The following is a 19,366-nucleotide window of genomic DNA, read 5'->3' on the forward strand; positions in this document are numbered from 1 at the left end:
CATGCATTTCGAAAAAGTTCGGGGAGCCAGGGCTAAGCCGAAAGGAAGAACACGGTATTGATACGCTTTTGCCCTCTAAAAGGGAATCTGAGGAACTTCCTGTGTCTCTTGATGATCTGAATATGAAAATATGCATCCTTCAGATCGATCGTGACAAACCCAAGTGTTTGGTTGAATCTGAGACAAAATGGACTTTACCGTTAACATCTTGAATTTGCTTGTCCTGAGTGCAAGATTCAAACGGCGTAGATCCAATATGGGTAGCAAACCGCCCCCCCTTTTTTTGGTACAACAAAATAGCGGCTGTAAAAACCTGACTCCATCTGAGAGGGGTGTACTTCTTCTATAGCCCCTTTCCTCAGCAGAGCTGTCATCTCGTGCCGCAGCACCGCGACTTCCTTTGGCTTCACAACCGTGGGAAGAATTCCGCGGAAAGGAGGCGGGCCTTTTCGAAACTGAATGGTGTATCCGTGACGAATCATGCGTAACACCCATTGTGAGATGCCGGGCAAGCGTTCCCACGCGGCCCGAAATAACATCAGTGGTTTCAAGATTTCCGCCTTTTGCAACGTTTTCATACGCGTTAAAATGCCCGAACACGGAAGGCTCGCGGCGTCCGTAAGCCGGGGAAGCGCGTGCGTCAAATTCGTTGCATCTCGTTGTGTATAATCCTGAAGCGTGTCCACGGCAGGAATTAATCCAACAAGATGAACATCGGGCTCTGCCGCTAGCGAAAAAGCGGCGGCTGTGTGAGCAGTCATAAACGGGCCGTCTTTGCCAGACCCTTGGACCGTCCCTCGGATTCTGAAGGCTGAATTGCGCAGAGTGTCTGAGGGAACGCCCGACATGGTAGCTCGATCCAATGCTGCTCGAAGTGGCTTTTGCGGCGAGACAGTCAATATTTGAGCGTGGGGACTGCAGTGAGAGGGTTGGATGCGCAAAAACGGTCCAACAGCGCTCTCTAGTGGAGGGCACAGTCCCTGGCAAGCAGCGAGAATATCAGGAGCTGCTATTAGGAGCCCGAGAACGAGAGGCATTAGCCGTCGAGCTCAGGTCCAACCTTTTCCGCTGTCGCTGGCGAGCCGGTGGAAAAGCCTTAGGACCCCAGTCTTTACGAGGGGGCGCCATAGGCGAAGTCTCTTCTCGTGAGGCAGCCCGTTGGCGGTGAGAGGAGGTTGAACGAGACCGCGCGGGCGCCTGCCGCCGTTCAATCTCCCTGGGCCTGCGTGGAATCAGCTGGCGGAAAGCGGCTGATTGCTGTTTCGCTGCCCTAAATTTATCCACCACCGACGTGACCGCCTCACCAAACAAACCGTCTTTAGAAACAGGGGCGTCCATGAGAAAAGATTTGTCCTTTTCTTTGATATCGGTGAGATTAAGCCAGAGGTGGCACTCAACCGTAATCAACCCAGCCATAGAACGGCCCACTGCCCGAGCAGTATGTTTGGTAGCGCGTAGCGCTAAATCTGTTGCTCGCCGCAGCTCTTTCACAGCCTCGGGTGTGATGCCCTCCCCCTCGTCGAGGTCCTTTAAGAGCTCCGCTTGGTAGGCCTGGAGGACCGCAATAGAGTGGAGCGATGCGGCCGCCTGGCCAGCAGCCATGTAGGAGTTTCCCGACGAGGCTAGACGTGACTCGACACGCCTTTGAAGGAAGAAGGGGGCGAGACTTCCATGCCGTGGCCGAATTAGGCGCGAGATGTTCGGCGAGAGTCTCTTCCACTGGAGGCATCGCTGCATAGCCACGGTTCGCCATATCAGAAATGGTGGCGAAATCCGCAGCCGCAGCGTTCGTAATGCGCGCCGAGTAAGGCTGTTTCCAGGACCTCGAAACCTCTTGGTGGAGGTCCGGGAAAAAAGGCAGGGGCCTACGGGGCTGCGCAGGAGTACGACTAGTAAGGAAACGGTCGTCCAGCTTCGATGAAGGTTGGGCCTCGGCCTTCTCAACCTCCCAATCCAGTCCCAGCTTACCCACCGCGCGAGAAACCACATCCAACAGCTCGCTGTAGGAGGGGGGAACACGCTTCTCCTGTCCGCTAGGAGGGAGAGGGCTGTCAGTATCGGCCATGAAGTCCTCAGACTCCGAGGCCGCGGTGGATAAGACGGCGTCGTCATACTGCCCACAACCGAAGGAGATAGCATCGTATGCCTCCGGGGTGGGCTGTAAACCCTCATCCGAGAAAACGACGGGTTCGACGAAGCTGGTTTCCTGCACTCGGCTAGGGGACAGCGAGCGACGTGGAGAGGCCATCGCCTCGTGCGGTGCCTCGGCAGCCGCAGAAGCGACACGGCGGGGGTTGGACGCGGGTGCGACCTTAGAAAATACTTCTACCCTCGAGCACAGTACTTTAAGCTGCAGGCTATCACAATGGGGGCAAGAAGAAAGGCCACTAAGCGCAGTCTGTGCGTGATGTAAACCCAAACACACTACGCACCTTTCATTAGTGTCTCCCTTCATGATGAACCTGGTACACGGTTCCTTGCACTTTCGAAAACTCATCGCGTCCGCGAAGAGGAGTTAGCACTGCTCGAATAAAACCGCGAGATGATTCCAGGGCACAGATGATTCTCTTTCCTGAAGGAAATGAAATCTGAGCGAAATAGCGCGCGGCACTCGGGTATACGATGCGTACGCATGCGTAGGGCGGTGCCAAGCGCTATTTGGCCAATAGGATTGGCGAGATGGTATAGGGCTTCAGACATTCGTCACACCGAGAGGTGTTCCCATACGGTGACGTCACCGCAGCATCGAAGTGACCTATGAAAGGGAACTCCTAGTTCCAACAAGGTGTTTTTTTTTTTTTCAGTAAATTGTTTACACTGCTTTCATCTCGTATGTGTATTTTGATTTTTGGGAGTGTGCAGTCTTTTTTCAAATATTCAAATATGTACCTGCTCTCTCATTGGCTGTGGGTCTCTTATGACTCCTCCCCCTGAACCTTCCCTTGCCCAGCATCTGCTCTCTCATTGGCTGTAGGTATATTATGAGTCCTCCCCTCAAATGTTCCTTTGTCCTGTATCTGCTCTCTCATTGGCTGTAGGTCTATGACTCCTCCCACTGAACATTCCCATGCCCTGTATCTCTCATTGGCTGTAATATTAAGTTAGTGGACCTTGGTCAAATGGGGTGGACATCAGTGCTTACTCTCAAACTAAAGTACATCATTTCATAATAGTCTACATGAGATAAAATAGGGATGCTAATGTTGACAGCTAAAAATGTGATTATCAGTTTTGACTACAAAACAAGCTGTATTTCACTTTTCTCTTTCTCTTTCTGTGTGTAAAACCTTGTTTTCAGGGTTGAGTGTGCGCGGTCCGTCTGCTCCTCTGGTGGCTCCTCTGGGATCTTCAGTGGTTTTGCTCTGTTCTGTTGATGAACCTTTACCAGTGGAGGGTCTGGAGGTGGAGTGGAGAAGACCAGACTCAGAGACTCTGGTTCATCTGTATCAGGATGGAGCGAGTCAAACAGAAGTCCAGCAGCAGGATTATCAGGATAGAGCTCATTTCTTCACTGAAGAGATTCAACATGGAAACTTCTCCCTCCGTCTGGACGATCTGAGAGCTGAAGATGAGGGACAATACACATGTACAGTTCACGGTCAGCAGGATTCTGGAGAAACTGTGGTTCAAATAAACATTGATGTTGGTGAGTTTTGACCACATGAGTTCCTTCCTTAATTTTCACTATGATTTTACAGAAACTAATATAATTTATGGTGTGATATACCTGTTTTTTCTTTCAGAGCGTTTGCTAGTATCAGGATCGAGTCGCTCCATATCTGCGTCTGTGGGTGAAGACGTCACTCTGAACTGCTCTGTATCTCACATCACACTTGAAGACATTGAAGAGGTTTCATGGAAGAAAACAGATGAAGATGAAGAAATTCAGGTTCTGCTCTACCAAGATAATGAGATTTTACCAGAGGCATCAGATCAGCGATACAGCGACAGAGTTGAGTTCTTCAGAGACGAAATCCCCAAATTTAACTTCTCTCTCAGACTGAAGAGCGTCAGAACTGAGGATAAAGGAGTTTATATGTGTGAGGTGTTTGCTGGAGGACTCTCAGCCAATACAACTGTAGAACTGGAGCGACTGGGTGAGTAACAGATAAATGATGCACGTGTCATACTTTGTGAAACATACATTTTATTGGCTGCAGGGTCATGCCATGTCAAATCAACTAAATTTGGCAAAAAAGATGGCAGCATCATTATTTTATTTTTACACAAAGATTGGTAGGTCTGTTGCCTTTAGTAAAATCTGTTGCCTTTAGCCATTTTTGCATTATATGCCAATAGTGAAAAATGATGAGAATTATTTTTTTTATTTGCATGCCCGTAACTCAAGAAGTATTAAATATATCCTAATATTCTTCTAGTTTAGAGATGGTTCTTTAAAAAAAAAAAAAAAACCTTGACTGAATGGTTCTTTGTGGAACCAAAAATGGTTCTTCTATTCTATGGCATCACTTTGAAGAACCTTTTAAGCACCTTCATTTTTAAGAGTGAAGTTGAGGAATATTAATTTAATCTCACCGGTCTATTTATAAGATTTTATGTTTGAATCAGTTTTAAGGAAATTTGGAAGAAGAGATTTTTATTTTAAGTGCTTCTGAAGCTACCAAGAGATTAAAATATGAGTATTGTATCTACTTGTTTGAAGCAAGTTTGGTGCATCGTAGGGAAGTGTGGTTGTGCTCCCCACACATTGTATTCACATCAATAAACCAAGATTTGCCTCACTTGGATTCTATTAGAATTTCCTCTTGTTATAAAATGTGAAGCATTGTGATAAATCAAGCAGTATCCATTGCTAAGACACATGTTTACCAGAATCACTGACAGTACCTCAAACTTTGGAACATTTAAGGGCATTCACACTTGAAATAGTTAACCCTTGGTCATTTGAAACCACACGTGTCAAACTCAGCTCCTGGAGAGCCACTGTCCTGCGGAGTTTAGCTCCAACCAACTCCAACACTCCTGACTGGAAGCTTCCAGCACTTCTCAAGACTTGGGATCAGGTGTTTTTAGGTGTGTTTAATAAGAGTTGAAGCTAAACTCTGCAGGACAGTGGTTCTCCAGGAGCTGATTTAGCATAACACCTGTGTTCTAAACTCTGAGTAAATTGAATCGTTGGTATTACATACATTATACCAGTGGTTCCCAGCCACGTTCCTGGGGGCCTCTGGTTGAGTTGACATGCAATGACTGCAATTATAATTGTAATTCTCTCTTTTAGTTTATTTGTAAAGCACATTTCACTGTACATACTGTTCCAAAACATCTAAAAGTAAAAGTACCTTACAACCTCTGGTAAATTCATTGAAAAGCCTATATTTCAATCCTTCTTTTCCTTTCATTCATTCCCATACTTACATGAAAAAGAGAGAGAATTCTTTATTACTGATCCAGGATATCAAGAGTTTTCATTATTGCTTAGACATTCATTTTAAAAAGGAAAAAAAGAGTTGTGGCATGTTATTGCCAGAAGCGTAATATGAATAAAGAGCAAATGGATAATCTTTAGGTTTATTAGACATTCATTATTATGATCACACAACATCACAAAATGAGTAGAAATGGTATTTCAAGGACAATATACTGGGAATGTTACACATTACTGTTTCTCTGTGTTCAGTAACTGATGTCTGTGTTTTTCAGGTTTCTCTGTTTCACACATCATGGTGTTGATTCTCTGTGTTTCTGCGTCTGGATCTGCACTCCTGCTCTGCTGCCTGATCTACTGCAGATCACTGCATAAAGGTATGTGTAAAACTGTAATTCAATGGTTCTCAACTGCAGGATTATGACTCAACAACTACAACAACAACTACAATAATAATGATAATAATTAAACTTACCATACTTGTGCACAGAAAAATAAATAGGACAGTTTAAAAGTTGATAAGCCTGTTTGTCCAATCAAACTCTACAGTATTCTGGCCTAAACACATATTTCACTTTGTAATATGGCTCATAAAACAGTTCAGTGTTTTGGGCTGGTAAATGACACCTGCTGGTACAAAAATGAAATACTTTTTTGGATTTAGGAATTTAGAGATTTTTCTTTAGTCTTGTAGTTCGTGAAGTCTGTGGTGGTGAGGGAGCAATATATTGGAGGGGACAGATAGGGAAAAGGTTGAGATGGCTACAGTAGATTAGGACTGGGATAAACATGTAACATCAGTTGTGTTTAAGCTTTGAAATGGTGATGATTGCTGTGTTATATAAACTATAGGACATGTTGTGGGTGTGAGTATAATGTCCATCACATACATGTTCTCCTATTCTAACTTGTCTTGAGACTCATTACTCAATGTTGTATTTGAAATTTATCAGCAATAAAACACTCAAGCAATTATTGAAGCAACTTTAGTGAGGGTGAGAGAGAGGTGTGTGTTTGTTAATTTATATGTTTGCAAATGTGTATATATGTAAATAATGTCACTAATTCATGGCAAAATAAAGCTTTATATTACCATTAGTCTGGACTTGGTTTAAGAAAACAGTCACTTCACTTATTTAAGCTGTTTTCCCAGCCAGGCTTGTGCTCAGCTGGATGGTAAGCTGGTCTTCTATAGCTTGACTAGGCAAAAAGTGTTCAAATCCCATCTAAAATCAACCAACATACCAGGCTGAGAGACCAACTGTTTTTGTTTTCCTGCAGGAAATTAAACATACTCATTGCCCTTTCCAGTACACAGTTAGTCTGTATAGTCAAACAATTATAAAATATATGAAACCATTGTTACTTGTCTAACTAAAAGGGCATCATGCAAACATGTTTTTATTTTTCAGGTTTCTTTGGCCAGCAAACCTATAACCATCAATTTAATCTGGGATCTTCAGTGGTTTTGCCCTGTCATGTTGATGAATGCTTATTAAAGAAAAATCTGAAGGTGGAATGGAGGAAAAAAGACTCAGAGACTCTGGTTCATCTGTATGAAGATGGTGAGAGTCGAGCGCAGCAGGATTATCAGGATAGAGCTCATTTCTTCACTGATCAGATTCAACATGGAAACTTCTCCCTCTGTCTGGACGATCTGAGAGCTGAAGATGCCGGAGAATACATATGTAAAGTTCACAGTGGCCTTTTTACAGTGAACAGGACAGCAGAGACAAGTTTGGTACCACGTAAGTTGATTAATAAAAGATAAAAACAAACAGAACCTAATGAACTGCTACATAACACATAACTATAGGGATTCACCAATCTTGAGTTTTTGTGGCTTGTTTATTTGCTATATTGCAGGCAGATCTGTAGTCATTGAAAATTAGAGGCAACCACTGATTTTTAATCACAATCCAAACAAAGATGCTAAATACATGTAGTATAAGTGTTTTTATTTAAATTACAAACCCGATTCCAAAAAAGTTGGGACACTGTACAAATTGTGAATAAAAACAGAATGCAAGGATGTGGAAGTTTCAAATTTGAATATTTTATTCAGAATACAACATAGATGACATATCAAATGTTTAAACTGAGAAAATATATCATTTTAAGGGAAAAATAAGTTGATTTTAAATTTCATGGCATCAACAGATCTCAAAAAAGTTGGGACAAGGCCATGTTTACCAACTGTGTGGCATCCCCTCTTCTTTTTATAACAGTCTGCAAACGTCTGGGGACTGAGGAGACAAGGTGCTCAAGTTTAGGAATAGGAATGTTGTCCCATTCTTGTCTAATACAGGCTTCTAGTTGCTCAGCTGTCTTAGGTCTTCTTTGTCGCATCTTCCTCTTTATGATGCGCCAAATGTTTTCTATGGGTAAAAGATCTGGACTGCAGGCTGGCCATTTCAGTACCCGGATCCTTCTTCTACGCACCCATGATGTTGTAATTGATGCAGTATGTGGTCTGTTATTGTCATGTTGGAAAATGCAAGGTCTTCCCTGAAAGAGACGACGTCTGGATGGGAGGATATGTTGTTCTAGAACTTGGATATACCTTTCAGCATTGATGGTGCCTTTCCAGATGTGTAAGCTGTCCATGCCACACGCACTCATGCAACCCCACACCATCAGAGATGCAGGCTTCTGAACTGAGCGCTGATAACAACTTGGGTTGTCCTTGTCCTCTTTAGTCCGGATGACATGGCGTCCCAGTTTTCCAAAAAGAACTTCAAATTTTGATTCGTCTGACCGCCAGAACAGTTTTCCACTTTGCAACAGTCCATTTTAAATGAGCCTTGGCCCAGAGAAAACGCCTGCGCTTCTGGATCATGTTTAGATATGGCTTCTTCTTTGACCTATAGAGTTTTAGCCGGCAACAGAGAATGGCACGGTGGATTGTGTTCACCGACAATGTTTTCTGGAAGTATTCCTGAGCCCATGTTGTGATTTCCATCACAGTAGCATTCCTGTATGTGATGCAGTGCTGTCTAAGGGCCCGAAGATCACGGGCATCCAGTATGGTTTTCCGGCCTTGACCCTTACGCACAGAGATTGTTCCAGATTCTCTGAATCTTTGGATGATATTATGCACTGTAGATGATGATAACTTCAAACTCTTTGCAATTTTTCTCTGAGAAACTCCTTTCTGATATTTCTCCACTATTTTTCGCCACAGCATTGGGGGAATTGGTGATCCTCTGCCCATCTTGACTTCTGAGAGACACTGCCACTCTCAGAGGCTCTTTTTATACCCATCATGTTGCCAATTGACCTAATAAGTTGCAAATTGGTCCTGCAGCTGTTCCTTATATGTACATTTAACTTTTCATTTTTTTTATTGCTACCTGTCCAACATTTTTGGAATGTGTAGCTCTCATGAAATCCAAAATGAGCCAATATTTGGCATGACATTTCAAAATGTCTCACTTTCAACATTTGATATGTTATCTATATTCTATTGTGAATAAAATATAAGTTTATGAGATTTGTAAATTATTCCATTCCTTTTTTACTCACAATTTGTACAGTGTCCCAACTTTTTTGGAAGCGGGTTTGTAAATAAACAATAATACATTTTTCTGAATTTAGCTTTATGAAATTATGCTACATAAAACAAATCTGCACAAAACCAAAACAGCAGGTGGGCTGAATAAGAACACAAATTCACTCTCTGACAGCAGGTGGCACTCATGGAACAGCAGCGATACAGTAGTTTCTTGGTTACCACTGTAAACAGAGCAGTGCTGTGCTTATAAGCACTACTATGCATTATACAGAGGCAAGTTGAAATGAAAAAATACCATCTAAACTGCTCTGAAGACACTCAGTCCCCCTCCATAAATCCTACACAGTTTTGTTTTTCCTGACCAAATGTTCTAACAATTGTTATGCCCCGTCTAGGAAAGAAGCATAACATTAAAGGACTATCATGGACAAAAAAATGTGCAACAACAATAGGTTTTATTTGGGTTTTGAGTTCAGGAACCGACAATGTGAAAATAATGAACAACAGGTTCCTGTTTTTAAACCTCTACCTTACATATTCAAAAGAAAAGAAAAAGTACAATTTAATACCCTACCTACCTACCTACCCAGAAACAGAGATCAAAAAGTTTCACAAACAGAATTGGTGTCAGACTCCTTATTATCCCAATTTAGTATTTACAATATTTACAAAACTATTTAAAGAGCCAGGCAAAAAACAACTTTAGAGGGCAATCCAAAAATCAGTGTCAAGCAGGCAAAGGGGACAAATACACCAGCAGATGTTTTCAACAGAACACAAAACAAAGAAAATCAATAAGTACTCACAATCTCACAACTCTCTTAATATAAACTCTTACACCCAAACTCTGCACTAAATCACAAAATGGCAACCAAAATGCCTGCTGAGGAAGTGATGTTGTGACTTTAAAAGTTCTGTAGGCCAATCAGGAGACACCAACAATCAGCCTGCAGGAGCCAATCTTTTCCTAGGGAGAGCAGAGACACAGACAGCCAAAACACAGCAGAGAAAACTGAACAACCACAGGGTTGTAACACAATTGCTAAAATGTACTGGATGAGATAACAGTAATTTGACAGCTTCTGTCATTGGGTAATTTGTTTATCACATGGTCAACAGTGCTAGAACTGACTTTTTTGAGACGACAAATATCTGCCCTCTAATATCCATCTCTTTGACTTTTCCTCTTTTAAACAAATTATTTTGCCTGTTTTACAGTCTATCCTTCTATATGCTGAAAAAACTTAAGTAATATATTAACACTGATACTTAACATACACGCAACCTGTCAGATATACATCACAAAAAAAAAGGAAACACATAGATCTGGATGCAATTTCTGCTTATTCAAATCTTGTCCAGATCTTTGTCTTTTATTTTCTTTTCTTTTTGTGATGTATATCCAAGTGGAATGGCTTCTTGAATGAGAACATTTTAAAAAATGTAGGGCGGGACTAGATTTTGTTCATCTGGAATTGATTGTTTCTTTGGATTGTTGTCATTTGCTATTGCTGTGATCTCATGTGAGTGACAGGTTGTGTGTTTGTTAAGTGTCAGTGTCAGCATATAGAAGGATATACCAGGCAAAGATTTTGTGTACAAGAGGCCCAACATAGAGGTCAAAGAGATGGACATCAGGTGGCAGATATTTGTCTGTCAAATAAACTCTGGTTTGTCATTGTTGGCCATGTGATAAACAGGTTGCACAAAGGCAGAGGCTGCCAGATTACTGCAGTCCACCCTCATCTGACAGTTCAGTTACTGTAAGAACTTTTGGTCAGGAAAAACAAACTGAGCAGGACATAGGCATTATACAGAAATGACATTACTGTGTGTGTTAGTGCAAATTATTGGTACACAATTCTTCTTATTATTAATAAGAATATTAATAAGGTATTATTGAGTTTGCTGTCAATTAATGACAGTTTCTACTGCCAGATTTGACAGAAAACCTCTTGTAGCATGATGGTGACTATACAAACTCAGGGTTACCAGATTAGTTTCGAGTTGAACAAATCCAAACCAATCCAATCCAGTTTTGATGGCACCATGACACTGATCATCAACTTTCTCTGTTAACTCAGACTTTGATCCTGAGTTTATGGAGCCATATCAGTGCAAGTGAAAGTTATCAAGTTAGTTTATATATTTGATAATATACAAAAGTATACAGAGACTATACTTCTCTGAAATCTAAGCTGAAGTCATGTTTAAAGCTTTATCTATTGATTTTTAAGCTTATTTATATTGGATATCTGTATATATTTATATTAATTTAAAATAAAAGTTTAAAACTAAAATGGCTTGTGTAATGGATTAAGGCTATACTAAATATATAAATCAAATAAAATAATTATAATAAATAATCATCGCTAAAAGCCAGATGATTTTATCTTTTAAAATGTTTTACTATGAAGCATCCTTTAATTTACAGCAAGAGAAACTGGGGGAGTGGCTTTATTACGTCAGAGATGTGTCACTTTGCTCGAAGCTGATTGGTCCAATTTCAGTTTAAGATCTCTAACTCAGAACATAAACTGCCCTGGAGCAGGTTAGCCATGGAGTGTAAGTTACTATGATGATGAATGCTGCTAAAAGCTCATGGTACCTAAAACCAAGGATAGGTGCAAACTAAACTGAAACTTATCTGGCTAGCCAGCTAATCCAGCTTCATGGTACAGGCCCCAGGGTTTATATTTTAATTGATGAATTGGATATTACAGACATCATAGGTTTTCATGACAATTTGGTTAGGGAATGTAGTATTGTAAAATGTTTCTTTCAGAAACAAATATCTTACATGGTTTTCTAAATTGGAATAAGATCATTCTGTTGTATTTTGCTGTTCCTAATGAAAACATGGCTTTAATGATCAACTAGCAGTGCTGCAAGTGTGATCTTTTTGGAGTTTTTTACTTAGAGCTCTTAAAATGTAGCAATTAATAAATAAATAAATATAGTAACAAAAAGTTTTTAAAAGGATCTTAGATTACGAGCTTGTGCTGCTGTAGAGATGATGTGTGAAGGAGAGGTATCTGAGAGGAAATCAGAAATACATAGTTTGCTCAGAGATTGAAAGTAATTGTCATCACCAGCAATGTAAAGTGTTCACAACATTACACTGGACAAAATATCCATCAGTTTATTTATCTGTTTGTTGTTTGTTTGTTAACAGTTATTTCATATTAAAAATGTTGTGTCTGTTCCTTTACAGGATTCAATGTGAAAGGTTCCTCTGGTAATAATATGGTTCCTCTTGGAGAGTCAGTGGTTTTGCTCTGTCAGGTTGACAAAAGCTTGTTAGAGAACAGTCTGAAGGTGGAGTGGAGAAGAGCAGACTCTGAGACTCTGGTTCATCTGTATGAAGACGGTGAGAGTCGAGCGAAGAAACAGCACAAAGATTATCAACACAGAGCTCATTTCATTACTGATGAAATTAAAGATGGAAACGTCTCCCTCCGTCTGGACAAAGTGAGAGCTGAAGATGCTGGAAAGTACACATGTAAAGTTTACCGTGAGCAGGATTGTGTGCATTCAGCCGATGCAGAGCTCGAGATGCTGGGTAAGTGAAAATACCTGGAGCTGCTGTTTTACACCTGGTCAATATATGATTTTAATTTAGTGGATTGTTACAGTATAAATTTTGCATTTCCAGATTTTAAAAATAATATTATGATCATTTTAGTTACTTCAGTCTTAAATATAATTGTTTAATATTGTTATGCACCACTGGACTGGTCATATGCAGTATTAATTAATCCATTTCAACAATGTTGAATAATAATGTTTATGTTGATGTATCTGATTGCATTTCATAAAAACCTAAACTAAATTAAAATTAATGTTATTAGCAGATATTACCATAAAAGTGTAAAACTACAAGGGAAGTCGTGGCCTAATGGTTAGAGAGTCGGACTCCCAATCGAAGGGTTGTGAGTTCGAGTCTCGGGCCGGCAGGAATTGTAGGTGGGGGGAGTGAATGTACAGCGCTTTCTCCACCTTCAATACCATGACTTAGGTGCCCTTGAGCAACTGCTCCCCGGGCGCCGCAGCATAAAATGGCTGCCCACTGCTCCGGGTGTGTGTTCACAGTGTGTGTGTGTGTGTTCACTGCTCTGTGTGTGTGCACTTCGGATGGGTTAAATGCAGAGCACAAATTCTGAGTATGGGTCACCATACTTGGCTGAATGTCACGTCACGTCACTTACAATAATAGACTATTGTGGAGGAAAAAAATACTTTAACAGTTTAAATATTCAACACAAAATATTCCACAGAAAACAGGACTGCACAGAAAATAAATTTAGACTCTATATGCAGTATATAATTATTCAGTTCTATTCATTAATATCTAGTTTAACTGCTACTAAGTCTCTCGAAAAATTATTTCCATTGCAGAAGAATAACAAGAGGAGAAAACACAAGCAATAGGCTCCCGCATCTTCTGTGCCCTTATAAATGTTTGTTAAAATGAGAACTCATACACAAAACACAAAGTCCTTACTGTTTATTTGCCTTAACAGGTATTTCACATTAGAAAATGTTCTGTTTTGTTCTCTTTTAAGGGTTTGATGTTAAATGTCACATACTTGCTCCTCTGGGATCTTCAGTGGTTTTGTCATCTCATGGTCAGAAACCTTTACCAGTGGAGGGTCTAAAGGTGGAATGGAGAAGAACAGATGTAGACTCAGACTCAGACTCAGACTTCTCAGACTCAGAGACTTTAGTTCATCTGTATCAAAATGGTAAGAGTCGAGCAGACAAACAGCAGCAGGATTATCAGCACAGAGCTCATTTCTTTACTGAGGAGATTCAACATGGAAACTTCTCCCTCCGGCTGGACGATCTGAGAGCTGAAGATGAGGGAGAATACACATGTACAGTTTACAGCAAAAAGAAACATGTGATCTCAGCCAAGACAAATCTGATACTGAGATTACTAGGTAAGTCAATAGAAAAGAAGACCTAATTTTGTAGCCTTAATCAGTACTGTAAGTTCATTTAATTTATTAGTTCTTTATCTGTGTTTCCAGTAAACTTATATAAGTGAGTTTGAATCATAGCATATTAGTGGTGCTTGTGAATTGACGCAGAACTCATTTTTTACAGAAACTTTCTATTTAACAGAAACTAATTTTTCATTCGCATTAGGTATGTCTGTGGCACAAGATGTTTAAAAAAAGTGGTGGGGATTTTAAATATTTAAATATCACCCTGGCAACAATCTAGCCATGCCCTAGTAACCATTTAGACCACCCTAGAAACTGTATCCTAAACTTAACTGGACATATCTCTGAACCAGAATAACTTTGAGACATGGGGTGGGCTCGTTTGATTCAGTCAGCCAGTCAGTCTTAAGCATCTTCCTGGACACTATGTAACCACACCCTAGCAACAAATTCCAAACAAAGTCCATAGACTTCCATTCAAAGAGTGTTATAGAAACATGAAAGTGGTCTCGTTTGACTCAGGGCAGCAAACAGCCAATTACCAATGACCATCTCCACTTCCTAGCCACACCCTATCAACCCAAACCTAAAGAGGGATATCTTCAAATCCGAATATCATAGAGGTATGTGGGTTGGATTATATCATTCATACTTGAAAGCAGCTGATGGAGTATTATCATTGGCATCTACCAAGCCACTCTCTAGCAACCAAACTGAGTACCCTAGCAAGACTTAGCAAGACCTATATCTCTGCATCAGAACATCATATATACATGGGACTTGGGTCCTTTGACTCATGCTAGCAAACAGGACAAACAGTCAAGTGATAATGATTGGAAAACATATAAAACTGTATCCTATGTAGGTAGTATGTTCATCTTAATCTCATTTATTCTTCCCATTAAAGACAGGGGCAGTGTTGTCCATCTAGTAGTCTCTTCTGATAATTTAGCTAACAGGTGATCATAATTAGTTAAACTGAAAGAGCTAATCTTAGAGGTTATAGTAATTCCAAGGTATTCCAAGCCGTTTACAGCATTTACAAATGGGTGTGCTACCTTTGGAGTTCCCAAACATGAAGTTTGCCAAACGTGTCAATAAGTTTTAAAAGGGATGGCAATGACTTTTCAAGTTTTGATAAAAATACAATGGAATCAGTCGCATATAATGCAAGACGATGTTCTGGGACTCCTGTATAAATACCACAAATTGAAGGGTGTGATCTTATTCCTATTGTATGTGGTTCCAGTGGTAGACCCCTCTCATTCCCAAGGCTTTAGCTATAATTTTGTATACACAAGATTGGCCTATAGGAACTACATTCTGCAGGCAATTTTCAAGGCTTCAGGATAAGAGTAATAAGAGCACTTCTAAATGAAGGAGGGGGCTAACCTTGTACAAAAGCTTCTACATACATATCCAGCAGAGGAGAATTTTTCTTTAAATTCCTTATAAATGTCAATTGGTATCACCCCTCTGACATCCTGAGTGTGACTTTTGCTTTTCACAGTAACATGCAACCAGATATCATTCCAATTTTGTATTATTATTATAGTTGTATTTTTTGCGGAGCTATTAAGTGTTGACAAAGTTGTGAAGTTTCATGTCATTTGGATGAAGGGAACTTTTTTTTTTTTTTTAACAAACATCATTTGGGTCTAAAATGACCCTGAACTATAAGTTATAAGACAGCTAATATAAAGTAGGATGGTCACACTTTAGTTTGGGGACCAATTCTCATTATTAAATATTAACAACAACTTTTGCCTCAATAAACTGCTAATTTGCTGCTTATTAATAGTTAGTAAGGTAGTTAGTTAAGTTTAGGTATTGGGCAGGATTAAGAGACTTAAAATATGCAGAATACAACATTAATATGTGTTTTATAAGCACTAATAAACAGCCACTATGCTAGTAATAAGCATGTTAATAAGCAACTAGTTAACAGTGAGAACTGGTCCCTAAAGTGTTACCAGCGGGATGAATATTTAATAAAATCATAATTTACCATGTGACTGAATGTGAGTTCTTTTGTGTTTTCTCTCTAGATCCAGTCTTCCGTCTTCACATGTCTCTAGTCTTCTGTCCAAATGTTCTGATGCTTCTAGCTTTTGTCCTCTGGGGTGTTTCTGAAGGTCGGTGTTTCACTGCTGATTAATCATCAATGCATTATAATATCTCAGTATAATATGAGTCTTTTGTTAGTGCAGATATATTATTATCATTTTGTTACAGGATCTGTGAGTGAGACGGTCTGTTGTTGTGCTCTTTATTTTCTGAGACCTCTCCTGTTGCTCTGGGCGGCTCCGTATATTAATAATTTTACAGGTATGATTCATTGATCTGTGTATTAGTGGAGATACTATAAACCCAGATGTTCAGACATCATTTAATCTTTGTGTGAGTCATTTACCAAAAAAAGAATTGACTAAAACTTGACTAAAAATTGTGTATTAGTGGTTTTTGTGTTTCAGTTTGTTGATGTTGTGAGCGATATTGTGATTGTAATCATTAAATATTTTCTGTTTCACAGGCAAAATTAACTCATTGATTCTGAAATACAGTTATGTGGTGGAATATTTAGCTCTCTCAGTTGTTGTTTATTCAGGTAAACATCCCTCATTATCATGAACACATTAACATAAATAAACAAAAACTGTGCTCATCAGAATCTGATTGTAATATTCTGAATATTCTGAATATATAAATCATAACATATGCAGAAACAGTTTTCAGTGAATCTCTGTATGTTTCAAAGACTGAATCATTTCATGATCTTATTAAACACACTCTGATCTACTGTTGATGATGAATGAAATCTGTGTTGTTACACTAAAATATCAGTTTAGGGTAACAAACTCTACTGAGTTTAAACTAAAACTACCACTAAATTCCTTCTTAGCATGTTTTGTGGTCATATGATCAGCACAGAGGTCACGGGGTCAGTATCAGGAACAGAAAACAAAACACTGAACCTCAGATGATAACAGACTGTCAGTGAAATACAATACTGCAAGATGATTTACATAAAAAACAATATCAGTTTAATAATTGTCATGCTTCTTACCTGTGTTTATATTATGACCGTGTGTATATTTGGTAATACTCCAGCTTCTTTTTCATCTCTTCCTTTCTTTCAGCTCTTTTTACAAGTGCTTGGCAAAAACTTCTGAATTATGATGTGTTTGAAAGAGCCATGATAATAGTGCTGTTTGTAATAGTGTTTGTGTGCTGCCTCTGTAAAATCATTTACAGTAAGTATTTCTGTGATTCACATCTCAGAGTCTGAATCACACTGATCTGAACGTCCTTCATCACTTCACAGTCTATTTGACACATTTCTCCAAACACGTTACCAGTCTCAAAACAGTTTACACTTGTAATTATCCTAAACAGATTGTACGTTTTCAATCATTTCATTCAAATCACAAATTGCTTTAACGATAAAAACGGAAGGTATACAAAGAGCAGGAAAAGAATGAGAGTATGTGAGAATATGTGAAGAGAAAGGTGTGTGTGAAGTGTGGTGGAGTGGGCAGATCTGAAGAGTTAATAACTCTATGCACTTCTATACTCATAATCATTGTACTGTTGGTTGATCGAGTGCATGTTTGCAGTCCTCCTGGGACGACTTCAGTTCTTTAGATGTTCAAACAGTTTTCAGGATAGAAGTTTGAGAACATTCGAGTTTATTCTGAATGGAAGAAGAGCAGTGGATCACTGTATAATATATATATATATATACAGAGCGGTTCAAAACCATGGCAAAATTACAGTATATAACTCCCTCCTGGAGAATTTTACAATAAACATGTTTTCATTAATGTATTTGTGCATCTATAGCTGAACATTTGTTTTAAATTCAATGGAGAACACATCTGTAATTTTGATGTCAGTATTTACTTTTAATAAGTACATTAATATAATCATTCAGCTGGTGTGTGTGTGTGTGTGTGTGTGTGTGTGTGTGTGTGTGTGTGTGTGTGTGTGTGTGTGTGTGTGTGTAGTTTGGTAAGTGTGTGTGTAGATGCTCTGACCATTTACATTAATTTGAAGAAAAGTGTCAAAACGACTATAATGTAATAATCTATATGCAATACACACTAGACTTTGATGCTGAAATACAAACAGATTTTAATGTTCAGATCTGATAGTTTAGAGTATTAATAGAAATAGTACATAGTGGACTTTTTCTTAAATATCATAATGCAGTTTTTTTAATTAGGAACACAGTCACTTTATTTAATTCTGTTCAGTTCATCTGCTTTTGTTGTTGATTTTATTGTTTGTTGTTTTTAATTCTGCTCTTATGACTCATAACTTCAATCAAATAATTAAATCAGATCTTAATGATCAAACTGTTTCTTCTAGTTTTAGTTACAGAGGTTGGGAAGAAAAGTGGACGGATAGTTAAAATATTTGGTCTTGTTGCTGATATGACGTTTCAAATTCTGCCGACTTTACAATTCATCCTCCTCTTCTACACGTTTGGAGCTGCCGGTGAAGCAGGTGAGTTCACATTCAGAATCATTTTTGTTCATTTGTGTTCATTTTATTGACATTTGAATTCTTCTCTAGTGATACTTTAAAACACTCATTATTGACTGAGCCTGATGTTGGTTATGATGTACTGTAATCTGCTGATGAATTATAATATAATTGCTCTCCTGTGTTTAGGGTTGATCATGATTGTGGTTTTACCAGTGTTACTGATGATGATGACAAATGACAGATGGCTTTATAAATGCTTTCGGCTCGGCTGTAAGTATCTGCTGAACTGCAGCAGTGTCTCTATGATATTAATATTAATCAACATCATGTGTGTGATATTAATATTAATCATTGTGTCTCTGTGAAATTAATATTGATCGTCAGCGTCTCTCTATGATATTAATATTAATCGTCAGTGTTTGCAGAAACACAGTAATATGATGATGACTTATTCACAGAATCAAAGTGATTTCTGAAATCAGATCACACTTACTGAATCATGAGACTCCAGGACTGGTTTTACTCATATTTCTAAGACACTAATATTTATTTTGCATGACATGCATTTACAACAAGAGCTGTGTTCATCTGTTTGTGAGCTGCAGTTTGTTTACAGTTTAGTTCATTTATTGAGCTAAAACTGAAGATTAAAAATCATTTAAAAAATCCCATAGACAGAAAATAAGATGAAAATGAAGATTAAAAATAATTAAAAATCCATTGACGCTTTTCTACATCAAGAATAATTATTAATGTTGATGAGTCTAACAACTAATGAGGGGGGTTCATGAGAATGATCAACTAAAAATGACATGATACTGACATACAATATAAAACATTACACACAACGTAAAACAACGAATGAACAAAAGAAAGAAATGAAACAAAAAAGGTCCGTGTATCTTTTGGTCATTCGATTTTTTGTTTAATATTGAAAGTAGAAAAATGAGAAACGGCTCCTTTTTCGTTTTTACATTTTTTGCAAAAAACGAAAAACAAGAATTCGGCTTAATTTGTAGTTTT

At 38.9% G+C, this 19,366-nt stretch overlaps 2 protein-coding genes across 4 annotated transcripts in view; one reads left to right on the plus strand and one right to left on the minus strand.

Annotated features, from left to right (window-relative positions):
* LOC109070911 overlaps positions 1–19,366 on the minus strand; it is a 172,745-nt gene that overhangs the window by 63,555 nt on the left and 89,824 nt on the right. The gene's annotated exons all lie outside the window — the stretch shown is intronic.
* Positions 1–19,366, plus strand: part of LOC122136711 — a 102,158-nt gene that overhangs the window by 14,311 nt on the left and 68,481 nt on the right. For 2 of the 3 annotated variants that reach the window (XM_042721167.1, XM_042721165.1), the window contains exons 3-14: positions 3,299–3,646; positions 3,744–4,097; positions 5,665–5,766; positions 6,802–7,137; positions 12,118–12,465; positions 13,469–13,846; positions 15,901–15,987; positions 16,088–16,180; positions 16,386–16,460; positions 16,993–17,106; positions 18,224–18,361; positions 18,530–18,613. In XM_042721167.1, the coding sequence (XP_042577101.1) occupies positions 3,299–3,646; positions 3,744–4,097; positions 5,665–5,766; positions 6,802–7,137; positions 12,118–12,465; positions 13,469–13,846; positions 15,901–15,987; positions 16,088–16,180; positions 16,386–16,460; positions 16,993–17,106; positions 18,224–18,361; positions 18,530–18,613 (2,457 nt within the window). The remainder of the gene's footprint in view (positions 1–3,298; positions 3,647–3,743; positions 4,098–5,664; positions 5,767–6,801; positions 7,138–12,117; positions 12,466–13,468; positions 13,847–15,900; positions 15,988–16,087; positions 16,181–16,385; positions 16,461–16,992; positions 17,107–18,223; positions 18,362–18,529; positions 18,614–19,366) is intronic. The other variant, XM_042721166.1, reaches the window with a different exon arrangement.

This window comes from Cyprinus carpio, chromosome B3, assembly GCF_018340385.1.
Source record: "Cyprinus carpio isolate SPL01 chromosome B3, ASM1834038v1, whole genome shotgun sequence".
Classification (NCBI taxonomy): domain Eukaryota; kingdom Metazoa; phylum Chordata; class Actinopteri; order Cypriniformes; family Cyprinidae; genus Cyprinus; species Cyprinus carpio.